The following is a 20964-nucleotide window of genomic DNA, read 5'->3' on the forward strand; positions in this document are numbered from 1 at the left end:
ATGTCATAATCAAAGTTATCTCCAAAGAAACCTATTAAAACACTGTAATATGGGTCATCAGGAGAGCTGCCACAAACCCCTTAAATTTCCACAGTAGACATGTATGTTTGCTAATAACTAAACAAGATTAGTTTTCATTACTGTGATTTACCTTAGATCACAAAGTATCATTTCTCTACAAGACGTGACTGTCAGGCACTGCAAATTGAAGTTAGTTAACACTTCTGTGTAATTTCCAGGGTGAAAATGAGGAAGGTTTGGAAACAGTAGGACTGTATTTTTTTTTTTTTTTTTGGTGATACAAAGCAAACAATTATCAAGGAAAGGGCCAATGCTTGGCCCCTGGGATGCTAGTAACATTTCTTAACACCTGCTGAAACAATGACAAGGTATTAATTTGAAAAACAATGAGGACAATCCAAAGCCACAGTAGTCAACTGTTACACTTTCAAGCAATTTTCAGCGAATGGATTGAGCAGGTTCCGTGATGGTCCTATAATTGTTGCAGCTTTATGATACGAAACAACAGAGGTTCTCCAATGAGATGTAAGTGATAGATATCAGTTCTAAACTGGCCCCCCCCCACGCCTCTTCTCCCTTGGCAGCCGCACATCAAAGGGCATTCTCAGCAGGGATGGGGACCCCTACCTGGGCGGACTTGAGAAACTTATTAGTACTGTTTCCATTTCTTCCCTGGTAATTCTTGAGGCACTTAGGGCCTTTTCCTGGACACATGCAGCCATCTTAGAGCTAAGATTCAAAGCTCAATTCAGCAGACCTATCAGTAACCTGTAACGTTAGTAACCTACAATAATGGTTACATTCACCACTCCTCTTCCCGCAAAATTTACTGTCGTCAAAGGGGCATTTAAGTTTTAAAAACTGATTTTAAAAAGTCAGTGTGGTTCATCTCACCTACGTAGTTAAATATTTCATGGTTCACTACCATTTGTCTGTTTTATTTTTCTTCATCATGTGTACGAATATCTGACACTGTACTATATATTTGCTTATTTGTCTGTCTTCTCTCATTAGAACATGACTCCACAAATATAAGGGCTCCACTTGATCTATTTTCTAGTGTATCCTTAGCACACAGAATGATGCCTGGCACATAGTAGGTGCTCAGTAGATATGCACTGAATGCACAAACCCATGAATGAATAAGCCCATTTCCCACCTCTTTTTTGTAAGCTCTTTGGTCCCACTACGTGGATTTTTATTAGATTCCCCCACCAATTGGAACTTGCAAAAATCATTTAAATTCCTCCCGGGTTCTAGTTACACCATGTGTAAAATAGGATGAATAATGGTTCTCCTACTTACCTTCAGGGGTTGTTATGATCAGTTAAGATAACGTATGTCAAAATGCCTTAAAAGCTATAAATTGCTATACAAACATGAGCCACTGTGATTCCCCTCCCCACCCAGCCCCACAATATTATATCACTTCATAGCCTTACCTACCTTTGGAATCTACTTTGGAACCAAGAAAAACAAAGGGGCTTCAGAGAAACCAACATCAAAATAAAGATGATGAAGTCTCTGGATGCCAATGTATGTGGTTTTCTCGTAATAAAGTCCCTAGGCCTCCTCTCACAATCTTCTTTCTTTCTCACCAGCTTTACATCCAAATCTAACAAGTTTGCTTCCCCTATTTTGGTGGACCAGGAAGGGGGAAGAGGGTAACTGTTTGAAACAGGTGTGTTGATAACAGAGCGCTATCACTTTTCCTGCTGCCCCGAGCAAATGGCAGCACCAGCCCCATAGACTCCCCAACCATTGGGATCCGGGACTCTTGAGGGCAGAGGCAAGCTGCCCCAATTCCTTTGTGGGTAGTGGGTCACTAGGTGGCCATTGGGGAAAGACAGAGTCACCGTGGTGATCCTCTGCCATTGAGGAAAGGTTCAAGTACAGTCGGTTCTGTATTTACGAAGGCAGAGAAGGATGTGTAATGAAGTCCAGGTAGACTTCCAAACAAAATGGTGAAAATACAGACTGTTCCCGGCCAAACAAGCTAACGTGCAGTTATAGATGGAAAATATTCTCGGCTAAACAGCTGATGTTATTAGATACATTAGGCTTTATACCATATTGCTCTCTGAACACAGTGGAGAAAAAACTTTGGGTGGCGATGTTTAGTACCTCACACTGTTTATTTTAAATGTGGCTTCGACAGGCTGATGGGATAGGATGTGGATTTTAGCAAACATACAACACAAAGAAAGAAGGCTCTCTATAGTTAACTCCAGCCACGTGTGGCAGACATCATTTGTGAAGAAGCCACTCTGTGGCTTAGGACAAATAGGACATCTTAATCCTAGCTTGGCCCTACCAGGTACTTCCGAGCTTGAAAACAAATTTACATTTTCAGTCACCTAAGCAAGCCTTAATTAGAAATGCAAATCTGCTATGTGTACCAAAGGGTCAAATACTACCTCTAAGACAAAGAGATAGGCTTTGGGGATTATGCAGTGTTTTGAATGAATGGTAACAGCACTTCTTTCCAGTAGTGCGGATAATTAAGAGACAAATCTCTAATGTAACTAACAACTAGTCCCCACAAGGAACTAAACCAATAAGACGTGTGCCAAAAACCTCACAGGGCAACACAGATGAACTTACAGACTTCAGAGCCAGAAACAACTCAGGAGCGGGTTTTATCCATGGTTGTTAAACCTGGCTGCAAATGAGAAGGACCTGGGGAGCATTAAACAATACTAACTCCGAGACCCCACACTGCAGAGATTGTTTTAATTTGGCAGGCAACCTGGCACTAATACTTGTCAAAGCTCCCCAGGTGTTTCCAAGATGTAGCCAAGGTCCAGACTCACTGAATTAGTTCCCCGGTTCCCAAACTTGCGCTATAGATCAGCTCTTGAGAAAGGGATGTCCAAGCTCCCCTCCAGAACTACTGAAGCAGAATCTCTGGACGCAAGGGGCTGAAAATCTCTATTTAAAAAAGACAAAAACAAAAACGAATCAAAAAGCAAATATTAACGCTGCTCATTCTGGTGTGAGGACCACTGATCTAAGAGGTGAGAGTGGCTGGTGTGCTGGGACGCTGGCTCTTCAAAACAGAAAACCGAAACAACAAAACAGAACAAAACAACAAACCTTGATGAGTAGTACCTGCCGATTTCCAGGGTGTAAATATTCCCTCCATGGTGGAGTTCGCGCTACCAACGTGCCCTGACTGAAGGCAGCGCTGGAAAGAGCACACAGTGACTCTTGGAAGGTCGTGCTAGCAGGTTTCCCGTGGCCAAACTGCTGGCACTTAAATCCTCACTCTCTGACTTACTAGTCGGGTGACCTTGGGCATGCTATTAACCTTCTTGTATCTCAGTTTCATCACCTGTGAAGCTGGTACCCTCTGCTCCCTCACTACGGTGGTTTTGAGAAATAAATGATTACTATTATTTACCGTATGTAAACAATATGCAGTACATATGTGTATTACATACTATTATTTTTCTATGAAATTGTTTATTTACTAAAACGCAATATCCTCGCTATAATATTATTTGGTGCAAAAATGTGTTAATTCTAAAGTTTACCTTTGCCCTTAGGCATAATAATTGGTGAAATCATGGGTTTGATGTGCTAACCACATTTTTTCTAATACTCATTAGATAATTACTCAATTATCCTAAGAAAGAGGTTTGTCTATGCACTAAAATCATCTTGCAGATGGCATCGTGCTTAAGGGGACTGGTTGAACTCTCAGCTCTACCGCTTACCAACCGTGGGACCCTGAGCAAGTTAACAACGCTGTGCCTCTGTTTCCTCATCTTTAAAGTGAGGTTGTTGTAGAGATTAAACGTAACATGCTTAGAACAGCGTCTAGCACGCAGTGAATGCTTTTTGGGATTTGGTTTACAACTGCAATTATGATTATTATATATCAACAGTGGTAAATGTACCACATATTGGAACATGCCACATCATTTTCTTCTGTCTCCCTAGAGGGTGAAAACTCTGCTAATGCGTTTTTGTTCCCTTTCCTATAGATGTAGAGTCCATTGTTTTTCTTATCTTTACAATAAATCTAAAACTGGTTTGTAGGAATGAGGTCGATCCACATGAAATTGCTGCTCTTTGACTTTTTTTTACTTCCCCCAAATAATTGACCCTCCCCAGTAATGTCAGTTGATAGTAATGATTGCCGGATCAAGTTTCTCCTGGTATTTGGGGCTTGCTTACTGGGCACCTGTTCAAACCTCATTGGTGAGATCTCCTCTCCACCTGCAGGCCTATAGAAAACAACCTCAGCCACCAGATCTTTGGGTTGGGAGACCAGGATTTCAATTTCTATTACTGCTGAAGACCAGTGCGGGTCAGGGCTACCGTCAGCAAATTCATCCTCCCTCCCTACTCCGCCCGTGCCCCCCCCCCCGACCATGCAATGTAGTGTGGGCACCCCCTTCCCCCTGCCCTCGGGCCCTCTGGTGCTGAAATGTTTAGTGAGGGCCAGGTATGGTGCTGAGAGTCCCATATATGTGTGCCATTTAATCTGCACAGCAGACCTGTGGCTTGGGTATTATTACCTCTATTTTAAGGATGGAGAAACAGGCCCAGAGAATTTGAGTAGTTTGCTCCCTGTGAACTGAAAGTTTATACTTTGGGGCTTGAGAAAATAAATTACTTAACGTCTCTCCTTGCTGCAGTTATGTGAGAGCTTTTTCTCTTCTCCATTATAAAGACTATCTAGGTAAAGGAGTCAGAGGTCCCTTGATGAGAAGTATTATATAAATTCAAAGCATAATTATTGATTGTACATTCTTTCATTAAACAAACAAAATATATGCTAATGCTAAGTTCACTCCAATTTTCCATTTTGCCATCCTTTGAGAAATAAGCCAATAAACCATTACACACTTAGCTTCCTGGGGAAATGAATTTAAATGTTAATATAAATCCTTTTAGAAAAAAACAAATTTTAACAAATAAGTATTTGAACAAGGAGGGTACTTAACCACGTTCAGAATGAGAAACGTTCAGTTCAAGACCCTTGGTGGCTGTTGAGATAAGCTCTCTAAATTTAATATTTTATAATAGACTCACACCTCTTTTGTTAGAAATGGAGAAACAGAATCATTTTCTTTTCCCCTTCATTGGAATATATTTAAATCTCTCCAATTTTATTTTGCTAATAGGCAGGGCAAAGTCTGTCTATAAATGTATCCTGACTTATCACAGGTAATCCCACACTCCAGTATTCATGTGTAGTACTTAACCTCAATTTAAATGTAAATTTTGGGCAACCACAAGTGCTTTATCTGTGAACTTTGAGAGCTCTCTTCATTAATGAGGTCTGTACTAATTATAAGCAGTTTTGCAAGGTTTCCCTAAAACAATTGCAGAATTGACCCCAAAATGAACAAATTCAGAATTTATTTGTTTAAAAAAAAAATACTGGCACCCTTGTGCAAATTTCTAGCTCCCGGCTACTCCCAAGGTGTGCACACAGAGGGGAGGTGGGCAGGATGATAACAGAAATTAACTGTACCAGAAAAACCAAGGAAAATGAAATGAAAGGCAACCGGGTTTACCCTCAAATAGGACCTCTCTTTTTGATGAAAGCAACCATACCCTCTCCGCATCTGAAAAAAGTTTTACCATGAAATATTCTTGGTTTCTCTCTTTCTGACGATTCAAGTCAGGAATATGCAATTTAGCAGCAGCTAATGAAAACAGCACCATTAAATTTCTCATGAAAGCAAAAAACCCCCACAAAAACAATTTTCAAATACTCACAGGTACATCCACATATTTGGAAGCTGCCTTCACCTAAGGAGGAGAGAAGAGGGCAGAAGTGAGGCTGGTGCTTATGTTTCATTGTCCACAGCTCCGTGCTGTGTGTCATCATCAGTTAACACAATACGCTGGTACCCGGAGCTGACCAGGAAACACAGAAAGGTACTAAAAAATGAAATGTGATGGCTATTTTCTTCCCCCTGCCATAGCACTGCTTCGGAGAGAAAGAGAGAAAAGAGAGGGAGAGGGACAAAGGGAAGGAAGGGAGGTGAAAGGGAGGGGGAAGGAAGGAAGCGAGGGAGGCAGGGAGGGAAAGAGAGAGAGGGAAAGAGAGAGGGAGAAAGAAAACAAAAGAAAAGGAGAAAGAAAAGAAAGTAAGCAAATATTTACTGATTGGGATCCTGTGGCTGGTGTGGGAGTTTTGTATTTTCTCTGTCCCTTTAAAAAGGAGAAAAGTGACTCTAGCTAAACTAAAATTGATTAGTGAGGGCTTGCTAGTCTAGAAAAGCACCTAAGGCTGCTATGACTTCTTGTACCTCGGGACTTTTTGTCATTTGGCTGCATGTTTGTCCTAATGGATTCCTTGAGTTTCAGTAAACTGTCTGCAAGAGGAGGGGATGTGGTGGGTGGGCATCCTTAACCCAGAGGGGGATAGGTATCTGTGGGTGGGCTGAGAGGGTACCAGAGCCTTTTAAAGCCCATCCCAAGGCTGCTGTTGTGTCTTCTGGTTTGCTTTTTAAAAAGATTTTATTTATTTATTTGAGAGAGAGCGAGCGCAAACACATGAGCTGGGGGAGGGCAGAGGGAGAAGCAGACTCCCCACTGAGCAGGAAGCCCGATGTGGGGCTCGATTCCAGGACCCCGAAACAATGACCTGAGTGGAAGTCAGATGCTTAACTGACTGAGCCACCCAAGTGCCTGTCTCCTGGTTTTAAATACTAAAAACCCCAGCTGGAAAGTGCAGGAAGTGGTTATGAAATTTATTTTCAGGTTTTGGAGAGAGAGTGTGGTATAGTGTTTGAGAGCATGGAATTTGGAGTCACATCTGGGTTCAAATCCAAGCTCTATGACTTACAGGCTGTGTGACCTTGGGCAAGCTACTTCATCTTTCTGAGTCTCAGAAGTCAATGCACAGCTGACTTTGAGGAATAAAACCTATGGGAGTTATGTTTGATATTCTGTGTGTTTCATTTGGACTCAGGTCATGTTCCTTCAGGCACAGGTGAGATCAATGGGCTACATTTGGGGTCAGAGAGGGTTTTTAGTCTTATTGGAAACCACAAAGACTGTGAAGCACATCAAGCAGTTAGGACATCCTTCACATCACAGGCTGCTTCTTGCCATTTGGCTGAGTCTGATATCAGGAATCATAGCTTCTACCTACATGTCTCCCAGGAAAAGTATCCAGTGGAGCATTTCCCCTTATTGCTCTTTTTTCAAAGCTACTTTTCACAATACCAACTCCCAAGGGAAAGAAGCCAGTGAACCAATGGAGGCGGGGGCAAGAGCCCAGGATTAAGAGTCCAAAATTCTATAAGTGGCAGAACTAGTTGACCCTGAGATAATCACATCAAGTTCCACAGCCTTGGTTTCTAGAATGGGGTGTAATTCTATGTACTTTGCAGGGCTGAGAGCCTGACCTAGTGATAAAAGCATATGAGAAAGTGCTTCATAAACTTTAAAAGGCTGACCACATACATCAAATAGTTAATTATCGAGAGGGCAATGCAACCAGACATCCGGAATCATCACCAGCACCCAAGATAATTCCTAGATTCTCCTGTTATAGATTCTCTTAGGCCCCTACACTTTTTCTTTGCAGCAATGATTGCAAGTGTAATTCAGTAATTTTGTACAATGTCCGTCTCCCACAGAATGTCATGTCTTGCTCACAGCTGTCTCCCCAGTGACTCACTTGGTACCTGGCTTAGAAAGGGCACTCAGGAAAAATGGGCAGAAGGAAGGAAGTAGAGAAGGCAAGTGACCAGTGATGGCTTCAGGTTGGTTGAGGAATAAGCAGGGGAATGGCCAGGTTGAGAAGCCATTGTGTGAGTCAGCGTGAAAGCCAACATTCTGAAAGCTGACCTCTTGCAAAGGCTGGTGGGTGAAAGGAGAAGGCCCACTTTGGGCCATTAAAGGGATATCAGGAAAGCTTTCCAGATTTCGCACAACTAACATTTCTACTAAATGATCCCCAACACCAAATCTTTCCTGTCCATTCCAGATGCAGAATTTAGTTCGGGTGAGAAGGTGGCTTTCCTTTCTTTCAAGTCTCCCTCACAATAATATCTAACATTTATATGATGTTTTTTGCTTTGCAAAGCACATTCGTGTACGGTTTCTTCTTTAAGCCACCCTGAAAAACGGGGGCTATGAAGCATATCTATTTACAACTGAGAACACTAAAGCCCACAGAATTTAAGAATGCATTTGCTCATGATCTAGGCCAGAAGGCAGAGAAGGCAGGACTCAGATGTGGTCTCCTGAGCTCCAATTTTTCCTTTGGAACTCCTGACCCTGCTCCCCCATGGTAGAAATGTACAGGAGGAATTCAAGCATCAGTCGTCGGGGCAGGTGCCGACGAAGATAATTAGAGAAGAAAATAATTCTTCTCAACTAGAAACTGCCTCCTTTGCTCTGTGGAGTCGGTGCTTGGCAGTTGGTAAGAGTTTTGCTACAGCTGAAATGATCAGCCTTTAAACACGCCTACTCTCCATTTACCACTAACATGCAGTTTCAATTCAGAGAATGACACCAGTCAAGTTCTATTCCTTTCAAGGCAGTTTGGGAAGATCAGGCAAGCCCTATGCCATGAATGAAAACCATACATTCGACTACATGCAACAGCCTTCGGTTTCTCCCCGGGTAACTGCTGACTTATACTGACTTATTGATCTTCCTCCCATCCCACAGTAACAGGAACAAATAGCTCAGAGTAAATTGTGGTCCTATGATTACTTAGAAAAATGCGGTGTATCCCTTTTGGTTCTGGCCACTGCACTTTAAGAAGGAGGTTGACGATGAGGGTACAGGAGCGTCTTTTTATAAAGAAAGCGAAAGCAGAGATATCTTGCCAAGAAAAGGAAGGGCTTGTGTGGCATTAATTAAGCAGCTTCCATGTGGAAAGACTGAACTTTTTCATGGTGGCTCTAGAGCATGGAATCAGAATGGATGAGTAGAATGAAGGGCCCCAGAGACGGTTTAAACAGCTCCCTCAGTCCATCCAGGCACTGGGCATCTCTGATGGTTGAGGAGCTCAAGCAGGAGCTATGTGGGCTGCTCTGGATGTGAGCCTTCCCTTCCCTGTGTGGCAGGTTACCTCCAAGGCTGCTTCCTCTTCTGACTCTAGTCTCCTTAAGAGGCAAGAAGCTTCCATCAGTCCTCTCTTTTTATAGTAGACATTGAGATACAGCAGAGTGAATAAACTGGCAAAGCCAGCATCAGAACTCTGGTTCCTGAACCCATTCCTGCCTACCATCAATAGTGCTGCCTTTAAACTTCACATTTATTTTCAGTGTCCATAGGGTATGTTTTTGCCAGCTATATTCTGAGAGGAAGGACCAGATCCTCCCAACCCATGAGGGCTTCAGAATTATTGCCAAGGGTCAGAAAAATTCAAGTGCACACCAGACACTGTCTCTAGATCAAATAACAGGCCTTATGGTCTACGCAAGATGCTTTTCCATTGTATATAGATGTTATTTTAATGAATAAAACACACATTTCTTTAAAGGTACTACCTATATTATAGGATTTTGTCATTATATATGTTTTCCCATCAGTGGTTCTCAAAAGTGTGTGTGTGTGTATGTGTGTGCTATTTTCTTTTCTTTTTTAACTTTAAAAGAAATCTTCCTAGTGAAGTAGCTAAGAAGATGAGCTGAGGATTGGTGGGATTGGTGGGGTTAGAAGTCTGGCTTTGCCATTTTCTAGCTTGGTGACTTCAAGCAAGTTACTGAACCTCTCTGAGCCTTCTCTGTAAATGGGATGATCATAATATCACTCAAAGGGATACTGCAGGGATTGAATGAGATAATCCATCTAAGTGTGTAAAACAGTGCTGGCACAGCGTAAAAGCTACTTAAGGTAACTTTTCTTCATGGTTACTAGAAATACTGGCTTATTGGTGTAGATGAAGTGCATACTCCTTGTCCTGGTAATGGTGGTGACAGTTTCACTCCTTACCTCTAGCCCATGGGCAGTTTCTTGCCATAAAAAGGACGCTGGAATCTCCCCAGGTTATCAGCAGATATCTGAGCTGGTTCTCAGTCTGGTACGCTTTTTGCCAATTCACTGAACATCTTGTATACTAGAGACTCACCCTCAAAATCTTGAGGCAAACGGCAAAGATGTGTTGCTTAATTCAGGATGCCTGAGTTTAGGCATGAGTAATAGGGCAGTTCCCCAGGCCAGGGTGCTCAGTTATATCCAATCACATGTACCTCCTGCTCTCTGGGACCAAGCCATGTGCTCTGGGGCGCAGGAGATAAGGGGGAGGGGAAGGGGTTTGCCCCAGATACCTGGTCAGATACCTGGTCTGGCACATATTCTAAGTCGGCACTCAACTGTCCTAAGGGAAAGGCAAGAACTGTGACTTCAGCCACATGTCATTTCCTGAAATCCTTGCATTCTGACCATCCCACTGATGGGACAAGAATACACTTTCTGTAGCAGTACCCATGGGCACCCGCCCCCTTGCCCCCTACCTCCCAGACTTTCCCAGTTCTGGGAAAGGAGGTCAGAAGAGGACACACAAGGTAGGAGAACCTGAGGGAGACCAAGGATGATGGGTGGGAGACAAACTGTCAGTGAACAACTTGTTCATGTTCTCACATGCCTGAAGCAAAGAACATTTATTATGTACAAGGCACCACATCAGGGGCTGTAGATGAAGGCATTTGCTCCATGATTCCTGACCCCTTTCTTAGATGATGTCTAAGTGCACAATCTCTCCAAACACAGAATGACTCATGTCCTTCCAACAACTAGTAACTCTAAGTAACATTTCTGAGTGCTTATGTCTTGCCAGGCAATGAGTCAGGAATACTGCATTTGTTATATTTAATCCTCATAACAACCTATTAATTATTCCATTTTATAGTTGAAGAAACTGAGGTTAAAAGAGATGAAGAGACTTGGCTTAAAGCTCTGCAGCTAAGAAGTTAAAGCTTTGGACCTCCCATCCCCTAAGCTGCCTATTATTCAGTTAAAAACAAACAAATATAAACCACTTTTATTGACCAGTCTTATTTAACTCTTGTTTTGCGTGCGCACGTGTGTGTAGACACAACCTAAAATGGCTTCTCCGGGAAAAACACAGGAGGGATTTGAATAATTGTCTGCAAATGGCTTCTCAGGGAAAAATGTAGGAGGGATTTGAATAATTGTCTGCACTGACTCAGGGCAGAAGGTCCAAAACAGTTTCTCTGGCCTGAATGTCCCAGCTAATTACCTCGACCCTCCACCTGACTTAGTGTGTGTGGACAGGCTTAATGGTTTCTCTATTGAGCTCTTCCATTATTTTTCAGGTGCCCAAGGTAATCTTTTCATTGAACACTCACCATCCCGGGATTTTCACAATGCTGATGACTAAGGGATTTTCTTCTGCCTGGTCCTAATAAGGGGACCTGAGTTAATCATTGTGTAGCTTTGATAGGGAGCACGGTGGGGGCTTAAACCACTTCTCTTGCTTCATTAGGGGAAAAAGCAACCCAGGTGCAGACCACGAGGACCTCAGGGTTTGATACTATTAAATCAATGCACAGACAAAAAAAAAAAAGTGGATTAGGCCCTTTTTGCAAACAGAAATCTGATGGGTAAGACTCAAAGATGGAAGAAAAAAGAAGTCTGAACAGATACCACTGCATTACTGACTGCCTGAGCTCGCCTTTCTCCCCACGGTCGCTTAAGAAAACACCAACCAAGGAAGCGATTTATTCTCTGCACAAGCTGACGCCACCCTGGCTTGTTTGACTTCACAAGAGTGTGGAGCTGACTTCTCTGCCCTTGCCTAGAAACTGCCAGCCACACCACTGCCTCAAGGGGCTAGCAACATTTACTTCGACATTTGGCTTTTGAGATTTCTGTTGCAAGGATCATTTTGCTATTTTGTGCCTTCTCCATTTCTCGAACCCAGGCAATCCCAGAGATCTGGATTACTACTATTTTTTTGCAAGGTGAGGCAGTTCAGCACCTTGCATAAAATAATCATCTCTAGGGGTGCCTAGGTGGCTCAGTCGGTTGAGGGTTGGACTCTTGGTTTTGGTGCACGTCATGATGTGGTGGGTCGTGGGATGAGCCCCACTAGGGGCTCCATGCTCAGTGGGGAGTTTGCTTGAGATTCTCTCCTTCTCCCTCTGTCCCTCCCCCGCAATTGCTCACATAAATGAATCTTTAAAAAATAATCATCTCTCATGTTGAATTTTATCATCTATCACTACCCTCGTGTCTATGAAAAGTGAGAACTTCTCTCTCTCTCCTCAGTGCCTGCACTGCCTGATAATAGAGTAGGGGTTCAGTACAAATTTGCTGAATGAATGAACTTCTGGGTATACTCTTAGTACCCAGGGTAGAGGTTTCTAGTGTTTTCTTGCAGTTCGTTTTTAAGTTACAACAGTCTTAAAGGGATACTGAAAAAAGTGTGGGCAAAGGGAACTGGTATTTGTTGCTTCTGTGGGAACGGCTGAAAGGGTCTCTTGTTCCCATGCCATGGGGGCAGTACAGTGCAGGGGTAGGGGGGGGGGAGGCAGGGGGACGAGTCCGACACTGAGGCTGGCATCAGGGGCCAGGGAATTAACTTCTCTAAACATTAGCTTCCCCATTTGAAAATAGATAGTGACAACAATAACTCCTCACAGGGTGGTTGTATGAATCATTAATTAATTAAAAAAAGACAGTTTTTAAAAGTGTTTAACATATGCAGGGCACTATTCTAAGCAGTTGATTTCTATTGATTCCTTTAGTGCATGCTAAGGATTAAACAAGTTAATGTATGTAAAAAACCTTTGCACAGGGCCTAGCACATAGTATGTGTTCAATAAACATTGGCTATTAATTTTACATTCTCTTTTCCTGCCACCTACAAAGGGGCTGATTGGACTGGTCAGGTTCCAGGGCACCATCTGGGCTACTTCTTGGCTAGCTATGTATCTGCACACTGAAGTGCTTCAGGTTACAGTGTGTGACCTACCTTGCAGTAAGAGGCCCAGCTGTCTTCTCTCTTTTGCTGGCTTTGAGCCTGGACTCTCTTTTTTATTCTATGTCTGCCTCTTAGAAAGAGATCCCTAGAGACCAGAGTGACTCTGTAGAGTAGCTCCACATTGGAATATGGACCCAAAGCCCCAGTCACAATGTGGGAGCCTGTTCCCAAAGAAGCTTGTCATCAATGACTTTGCTCCCTGTATGGGCATGCCATTCCCTCACTGAAAAGTGGGGTTTATTCCTCCATCCCACTTGAGTCTGGGCTGGCCTATGACTGCTCTGACCCAAAGAACATGATGGAGATGAGGCCATGCCAGTTTCCAGCCAACTCGTGAGAAGGGCTGGCAGCTTCTGCTTCCCTGCTCTTGCAAGCCAGCGGCTGTGTATGGGTGAGTACCATGAGACTACCATGTTGTAAGAAGCCCAAGCCATGTGGAAAAGATCAGCAGGATGAGAGCCCATATAGGTCGAAAGAAGCCACATGAAGACACATCAAATTATCAGCCATCCAGCCCCAGCCCAGCCCAGCCACCTGCTGAATGCAGCCCAGAGAGTGACCCCAGTCAGAGCCACATGAACCGAAGAATCTCCTCGCTGAGCTCTTCCCAGATTCCTGACTCACAAAATTGTGAGCAAAACAAAATGATTCTTTTAGGCCACTAATTCTGCCATAGTTTTTATGCAGCAGTAGACAACCAACACTTAATAAGGTGTTCCTTTACCTCATATTCCCCTACCTTTATCCATTGCCTGTATTTCCCTGGAGGATGCTGTCGGGTGGTCCCTAATGGTCAAGGACAGGATTTGGGTATTCCTGGGTCTCCTGGCTATAAAAACAATAACGACTGACCTGATTTTCACCTGATCCTCAATGATCTTTACTGAGCACATATGTATTGAGCACTTATGTATAATTAGCTTAATTAGTCATCACTGTAGAGCCTGGGATGGCTCGTTTCACTATTCCTGCTTCATAGAAGGATGCTGAGGCTCAGCAAGGGTAAGCGGTTTTCAAGAGGTCAACCAGTAACTGGTGCAACTGGAGTACAAGCCCAAGTCAGGTTATAAAGTGCAGAGTCCTTTCATTACACCACGTTGTTGTTTTGAAAAGGATGTGTCATTCTAAAACCACTTCTAACCTACTGACCACCTGGGATCTGGGAAAAGGAGAGCGTACTTTGTGGAAGGTGTAGAAGCTTTGGGTCGTAGAGATCTTAGTTTGATTATGCGCCATCACTTATCAGTTAAATGACCTTGGGAAAAATTATTCAACCTTCCACAGCTTCTATATCCTGATCTGCAAAATGAGGATAACAACTATCATCTTCAGGGGGGGTTCTTCTGAGGTTGAACACGTTAATATGTCAAGTGCTCAGCACAATGCACACAGTAAGAGCTCAATAATGATTCGTTATTATTATTACTAGTGTTTAATTCACTTGTGCTGAGCTGGGAGTTGACTGTGCCAAGTGTGTTCCTCTCCATAGCTTATAGACTAGACAGAGCTTGGCAGACTGTGGACTGTGGGCCAAATCTAGCCTGTTGTTTGTTTTTGTATGGCCCATGAGCTAAGAATGGTTTGCACATTTTTAAGTGGTTGAAAGAAAATCAGAAGAAGAATATTTCCTGACATGTGAAAATTATGGGAAATTGACATTTCAATGTCCATAAATAAAGTTTTATGGGAATACAACCACATCCACTCATTTACAACAAAGGGCAGAGGTTGAGAGACTGTGTGGCCTGTAAAGTCAAAAGTGTTTACTCTCTGTCCTTTCCAGAAGTTTTCTGACCTCTGGGCTATAATATGATTAGTGAGAGATCACGGAGTGGGGGTGGCAAGAGAATCACAAAATTATGTCTAGTCTTCATTTGCCCATTAGCTAGTTGATGGGTCTTAGCTACCTGTCTAGCCTCAGGTCCTTATCAAATATAATAGGGTGCCAGGCTGAGTGTTTCCTCCTGATTGCTTCCAGAATTAGAAGAAAAAAAACGTCTGTGACTCTCAGATGGTGTACGAGGCAGGTGAGCTCTAGGAAGAATGTGGGATAGAAGCACTTCCCACACCTTGAAAAAGTTATAAATACTCTAGTACCAAAACAAGAGGCTTATTAATATTTTAGTACTCATAAGAGCTCTGGACATGAGGCTCCAGGAAAAATATAGTGACAGGGAAAAGGAAAAGCATTTGAGATAAATAAAGACCCTTCCCACAGGTACCAGCCAGCATAGCATAGCCCCATGGGTAGACCTGGCAAAGAGATAAAAGGATTACAATAGGCAGCATGTGCTGAGTATCTACCCTGTGCCAGGCACTGTTTTCTGTGTTGTTCATGAAACATCCAATTTAATATTCCCAGCACCCTCTAGTTGCAGCCCTCTTCCTCTGCACCTCTTTGGGCTATGGTGAGGATTCACAAAGATAATACGTACAAAGGGGCGTAATAAAAAGGTCGGCAAACCTTCACGGTACCTCCTAGTTGCTATACTGCTCTTGCTGGAATGAGCAGGCCAAAGGAACAACCTTCCTGTGACCAGGGAGCGAGCCCCTCTGTGAACTTTCCCTGAATCCCCACATTTGCCCACATCCTTCCTCAGCTTCCAGTTTGCATTCTGGTTTTTTTTTTTTTTTTTTTTTTTTGGTGTGGCAGAAATGGAATCGGCAGGCTTGACATCTAAATGCATATAGCTCCATGATAAGCATCGTTCAGGCCAGGAACATGGGAGAAGCTGTACCCACATCATTGATCAGCAGATTGCAAAACCTGAAAAAAGATGTAAGAGCTTCCAGAGGGGAGCAGAGACAGGATAGGGAGGTGGTTCAGAGCGCAGGCTTTGCAGTTGGATCGCACGGGGCCACATTCTAGCTCTACCACTTACTAGGCAAGTTCCTTGACTTTTCCATGCCTCACATTCTTCATTTATCAAATGGGAATACTACTACTCTTCATAGAGTTGTTGGGTTATTAACTGAGTTGGCAGATCAGTTCTCAGGTCATGGGAAATAAGAAATATCTGTCTGCTATTATCACTATTTTTGCTGAAAAAATCAAGTTGTTCTCTGTAATCAGACTTGTATATTAAGCTTGGTCTGGCCCTGCATTATCCAACAGCTCCATGTGGCTATTTACATTTAAATGAATGAAAACAAAATACAATTAAAAATTCAACTTTTCAGTTGTAACTAGCCACATTTCAAGTGCTAAGGGGTCACATGTGGCCAGCGGCTGCTGTATCAACCAGTTTGGATACAGAATACTTCCCCCACTGCAGAAAGTTCCATTGGGCAGTGCTGGTAGACTCAAGAGACATTCATAAATACAGGTTCTTCCATTTTAAAATGTTAAGAATGAAGAGATGTGCCATCCAATTCCCATGTTAGAACAAGAGATCAGTTGGAGGAGGAAGCAGGAGAATGAAAATGGCATTGGTGTCACCAGCCTCATCATGTGGCTGAAACAAGAATTCAAGGTGGATGGGTATAATTTAAAGTAATCAAGATGCCAAGAGAGGAATGACAATATTGATACAACCATGACAGGAAGAGGGAGGGGGAGAAGTATAAGAAGCTAAAGCTCCATCTATTACAGTAGGGAGTCAAATAATCTCTAAGATCAATAAATCAAGAAATGGCAATGTAAGAATAGTACTTGGGGCTATGAGGATAAAAACAAAATTGTTTCAGGGATCCCTTCTGGGGTCAGGGATTAAGGGTGGAAAGGGCCAAGACAGAGAACTGTTGTTTCTTAAAAAATTATTATTATGAGTGTCTGTACTATTTCATTTTTAACCTTCTATATATTTCTTTCATTAAAAATCTATTGAAAAAAGAACAAAACGAGTGGTAGAATTTTCAACATTTTAGTGGAGAAGGGCATTTTGCAGGAATGTGTCTCTTCCAGAGTAACTTCTTCAAGGTTTTTGGCTGACCAGGGACATGATTCTGAGATATGTCCTCTACAAAGGCAAAAGCAAAACCTAGCAACCCCTCCCCCCCCATCCATAATCTGGATGCTCTAAGTGCATCTTGGGAAGATGAATACATTGTTAGTGCCAACTGAGGGACTGACTGCCTGGGGGAGACAGAATGTACCAGTGGGTGGATGTACTGGGACTCTGTGTGCGGGTGAGCAGTTGAGCAAACCTCAGTGGCTCCTGCTTGGGGCGAAGTGACAATTACAGGGAAAGCCCCTTACAACACTTCTGGAGGACTAGAGAGAAACACAACCCTTGAAATATACTACTGCAGTCATAGAGAGCATGATGGATTCCCCAGCTCTGTCACCCAGCGGCTGAAACGTCTTCTTTGCTGGCTGAAGAGCAAGGGTGTTTCTGGCCAGTTATGAAGCGCGCATAAGCACCACGTAAATGCTACAAAGAGGACGTACGTCATGAAGGCATCTTCCCTGCCTTTCCTTTTTCAAAGGGCTGGAGTGTATAAATGCTGTTTTTGCAGATGTGGGAACTGGGACACCAAAAATGTTTTATGGGAGGCTCACCAGGTGGCCATGGCTCAGAAAAATGATCAACTGGTTTTCCAAATCTGGTGCACATTTGAAAGAAAAGACTTAAACACTGAAATGTTTAAAAATAAGGTTTCCCTCAGTTGCTTATAAATAGAACCAGTGTTGGAAAAATTTTCAAATAATAGAATGTGAATATTGGAGTCCAAGTCTGGACTCTCCTGCCATCTCAAATCCTGCCTCTGTGAGTTTGGGAAAAACCATTGTTTAGTTTTCTCATGGACAACACAGAAATACCAAACACCTGATATATGTAGTCATATACAAAACTATGGGCACATTTACCAATGACTGAATGCCCAACTGACACCATCTTATCTGATGCTTCTAACAACTTGTCTTCTCATTTTACAATTGAAGGAACTGTGGCTCGGAGTGGTTAAATCGGTTTCCTCAGGGAACACAGCTCAGAGCTAGGATTTGAACCCAAGTGGGTCTAACTTCAGAGGATCCGCCGCTGTATTACACTGTCCCCTACACTGCCCTACCTATTCACAGGATAATTTCCCCAAGTCTGAAGATCAAATCCAGATGATGACTGTGGAGATACCTATGATGATATGCACCTATTACCACAAATAAGATCTCATATATAACTGTTGTGTAACCATCATGCATATTCTGAAATGACCTCTGAGGACCTCTGTAGAGCTTCTGAGGGTCTAGGGGAAGGCGGGAGAGAGCCCAGGCTTTCCTGGAGAGTGTCCTTAGGCAAGAACACGAAAACCTCGAGTTGTAGGGCTGCTGGTTGATTGCACAGCTTCTGTGCATGTTCATAAATATTGATTGTGATGAAACTATTATCATAGTAATGAGGGTAATAATGCCTCCTGCAGCCCATCCCACCACACTCCTCGAAGTCCCTACCTTTCATTAAACAAAGAGCTGCTGGCTCTTCTGGGGAGCTGGGCACGAGGCAGGGAAATGATCTCTATTCAGCAAAAGCATTCTGTTCCATGCACTGATTAGGAGCCGCAGGCTCATTAACGAGAATTGTTCCTATCTCCTGTTGCTCAGGGTACTGTGCTCCGAGACTGGGTCCAGGAAGTGTATGTTCTCATCTCTCTTCCCCCCTGGGGCTTCCGAACAGATGCCCGATTGAAGTAGACACGTTTTTCCTTCCAGTTTCCCTCATTTCTGTCCCGATCCTTCATTCCCAGCGAGGATTTCTGCAAGGCTCAAAGGCTCCTTCAAACCCACCCTTTTAATGATGACTTAACAATGGTTGCATGCTTATTATTTGCCTGGCATAAGGCTAAGCACTTTACAAGTAATTAACCCTCACGATGGAGGGCATGAGGATTATTAACATGGATGGATGAGGAGACTGAGCTCAGAGAGGTTTAACAACTTCTTCAAAGACACATAGCCGGCAGCACTATGCAGCTTCCTCAGGGACACAAAGCTGGTGTTAATATGGGTGTTCTGGACTCCAGGGCTTGACCTCTTCATGATGCTGTACTGCTTTCCCATTTGTCTATTTACATGGCATACTCTCATTTGAGGAGAAACTTGGAAGTACAAACTGAAAAGCTTTAATTTTATAAATTCTCCAAGCAGGTCAAAGGCTTATTTTTATTCCATCATAGTGGGGCCTCTGCCCATTTCTGGCATTTTTGGGTTTTGCTCTGCCCTCAGAACACCTCTCAACGCTGAGATGCCCAAGAGAATGAAAGCTGGAAGAAGGCGAGCACCGTGTCTTACTCGTGTCCCTCTGGCTTTCGTACGGCCTCGGTGCTATGCAAGGGAGGGCCGTGCTGTCATGACTGAAAGTCCCGTTTCTGCATGAAGGGGTCACCTGTCAGCCCGATGCCCTCCCCTTGTCCCCCAGCTGCCTCAGCCTGAACTTGAGGGCACAGATTGTTTGCATCACCACTGCCAGTGATAACTCGTCCATCAGAGTCAGTCTAGGTCGGCTGCACATGGAGAATTCTTTTTCCTCTTCTTTTCCTCATCTCAGGTAAAGAGTGGAGACGACAAACCAATGGATGAGGGACAAGGTCTGAGTTCTGTGTCTAACATGTCTAGATGTTCAAGTCATTTTCCTTCTCTGGTCTCACTTGACGCAACTGCAAAATGGGGGCATGAAGAAGGTGTCACAACCTCCCAAACTCCTGGCTTCAACACCACCTTCCTGACTTTGGCTACGGCCCATGTGCTGTCTGTACTAACTTCTATACTTAATATTCTTCCTTAAATTGCCTCACTTTTTAAATACTTAATTATAGACAGAAAATGTATACCGCTGCCATAAATGGAAAATCAATATCAAGATACAATCAAGAGGAGAAGGAAGTAAAAGTACACACAACATAAATAAAAATAACATCGTTATATTCTAGGTAGACACGGTTGCCCGCAGAGGGTGCTGAGCCCAAGACCTGCTCCCTCTTTCTCTCTTTTTCTCTTTGTTACACATGAAGATTTGAAATTTTAGAGAAGTGTGAGAGACGCATAAGCACTCACTGGATACTTTCCCCTTGATATAAAGATAAAGATGAAAATGAAATTAAAAGGGGATCATTCTTTCACAGTGGAATTGGTGTTATTTAGTGCAGCATTTCTGTGGCATCTAACATCATCTCAGGTACCATGTGGTGCATCTCCGGTGCTTGGAAAACACTCAGGGATATGTAGAAAGGAAGGAGGAGGAGGAAGAGGAAGAAGAGGGAGGGAGGAGCCACCGTGTTTGGCAGCACATGCCAGTTCTGTGGAGCAATCTGACCACAGTCCATTTGGAGCTGCCAGGGGGACGTCATGAAATGCAGAGATCGGAAGAGACGTAGAGAAGTGGTGCTCACCAACAGGGAGGAACTGAGCGGACACAGGGCATCACTGGAAACACTGGACCAGAAAACCTCAAATGTTCCTTCGGTTGTATGCACTCTCGATAGTAACTTCCAGACAACAAGAGCTAAGATCTTTTAAAAAAAAAAAAAAGTCTTTCTATTTTTACAACTCCTAGCCTAGTAATTTACATATAGCAGTCATGGAAAACATGGTGACAGATCAAGTAATTGGTCCTACTACTCAGGACTCAGTGATGTAACCACAGTAAGAACCATAATAATAACAATAGCAAGTATCAAATGCTTACCTCATTCCAGGTACATAACATTTCCTCATATAATTCTAACAACATCACGTAATAGAGGTCTTATTATTAGGCCCATTATATAGGTCAGTAAACTAAGCTCAGAGCTTAATTAACCCATCCAGGACTATACTCTAGTAAGGGGCAGAACCGGACAAACAAGTAACCTAGGTGTATGTTGAAATAAACCTGACTCAACCTAAAATAAACATGGAGAATGGGTTATTCAATTCTGATTAACTGAATATTTTGGTTAATAGGTATTCTAGAAACTGTATGAATGAAAAATTCTGGAAGAATTAAAACACTAAAGGGGCACCTGGGTGGCTCAGTTGGTTAAGCGTCTGACTCTTGATCTCAGCTTGGGTCTTGATCTCCGGGTTGTGAGTT

General features: G+C 43.1%; 1 protein-coding gene across 13 annotated transcripts in view; it reads right to left on the reverse strand.

Annotated features, from left to right (window-relative positions):
- CADPS (calcium dependent secretion activator) overlaps positions 1-20964 on the reverse strand; it is a 472068-nt gene that overhangs the window by 39402 nt on the left and 411702 nt on the right. For all 13 annotated transcript variants that reach the window (XM_073901482.1, XM_025885231.2, XM_025885232.2 and 10 more), the window contains one exon: positions 5758-5790. In XM_073901482.1, the coding sequence (XP_073757583.1) occupies positions 5758-5790 (33 nt within the window). The remainder of the gene's footprint in view (positions 1-5757; positions 5791-20964) is intronic.

The sequence above is a fragment of the Callorhinus ursinus genome, unplaced genomic scaffold (assembly GCF_003265705.2).
Source record: "Callorhinus ursinus isolate GAN/ISIS: 27379988/994484 unplaced genomic scaffold, GSC_fseal_2.0 scaffold15, whole genome shotgun sequence".
Classification (NCBI taxonomy): Eukaryota; Metazoa; Chordata; class Mammalia; order Carnivora; family Otariidae; genus Callorhinus; species Callorhinus ursinus.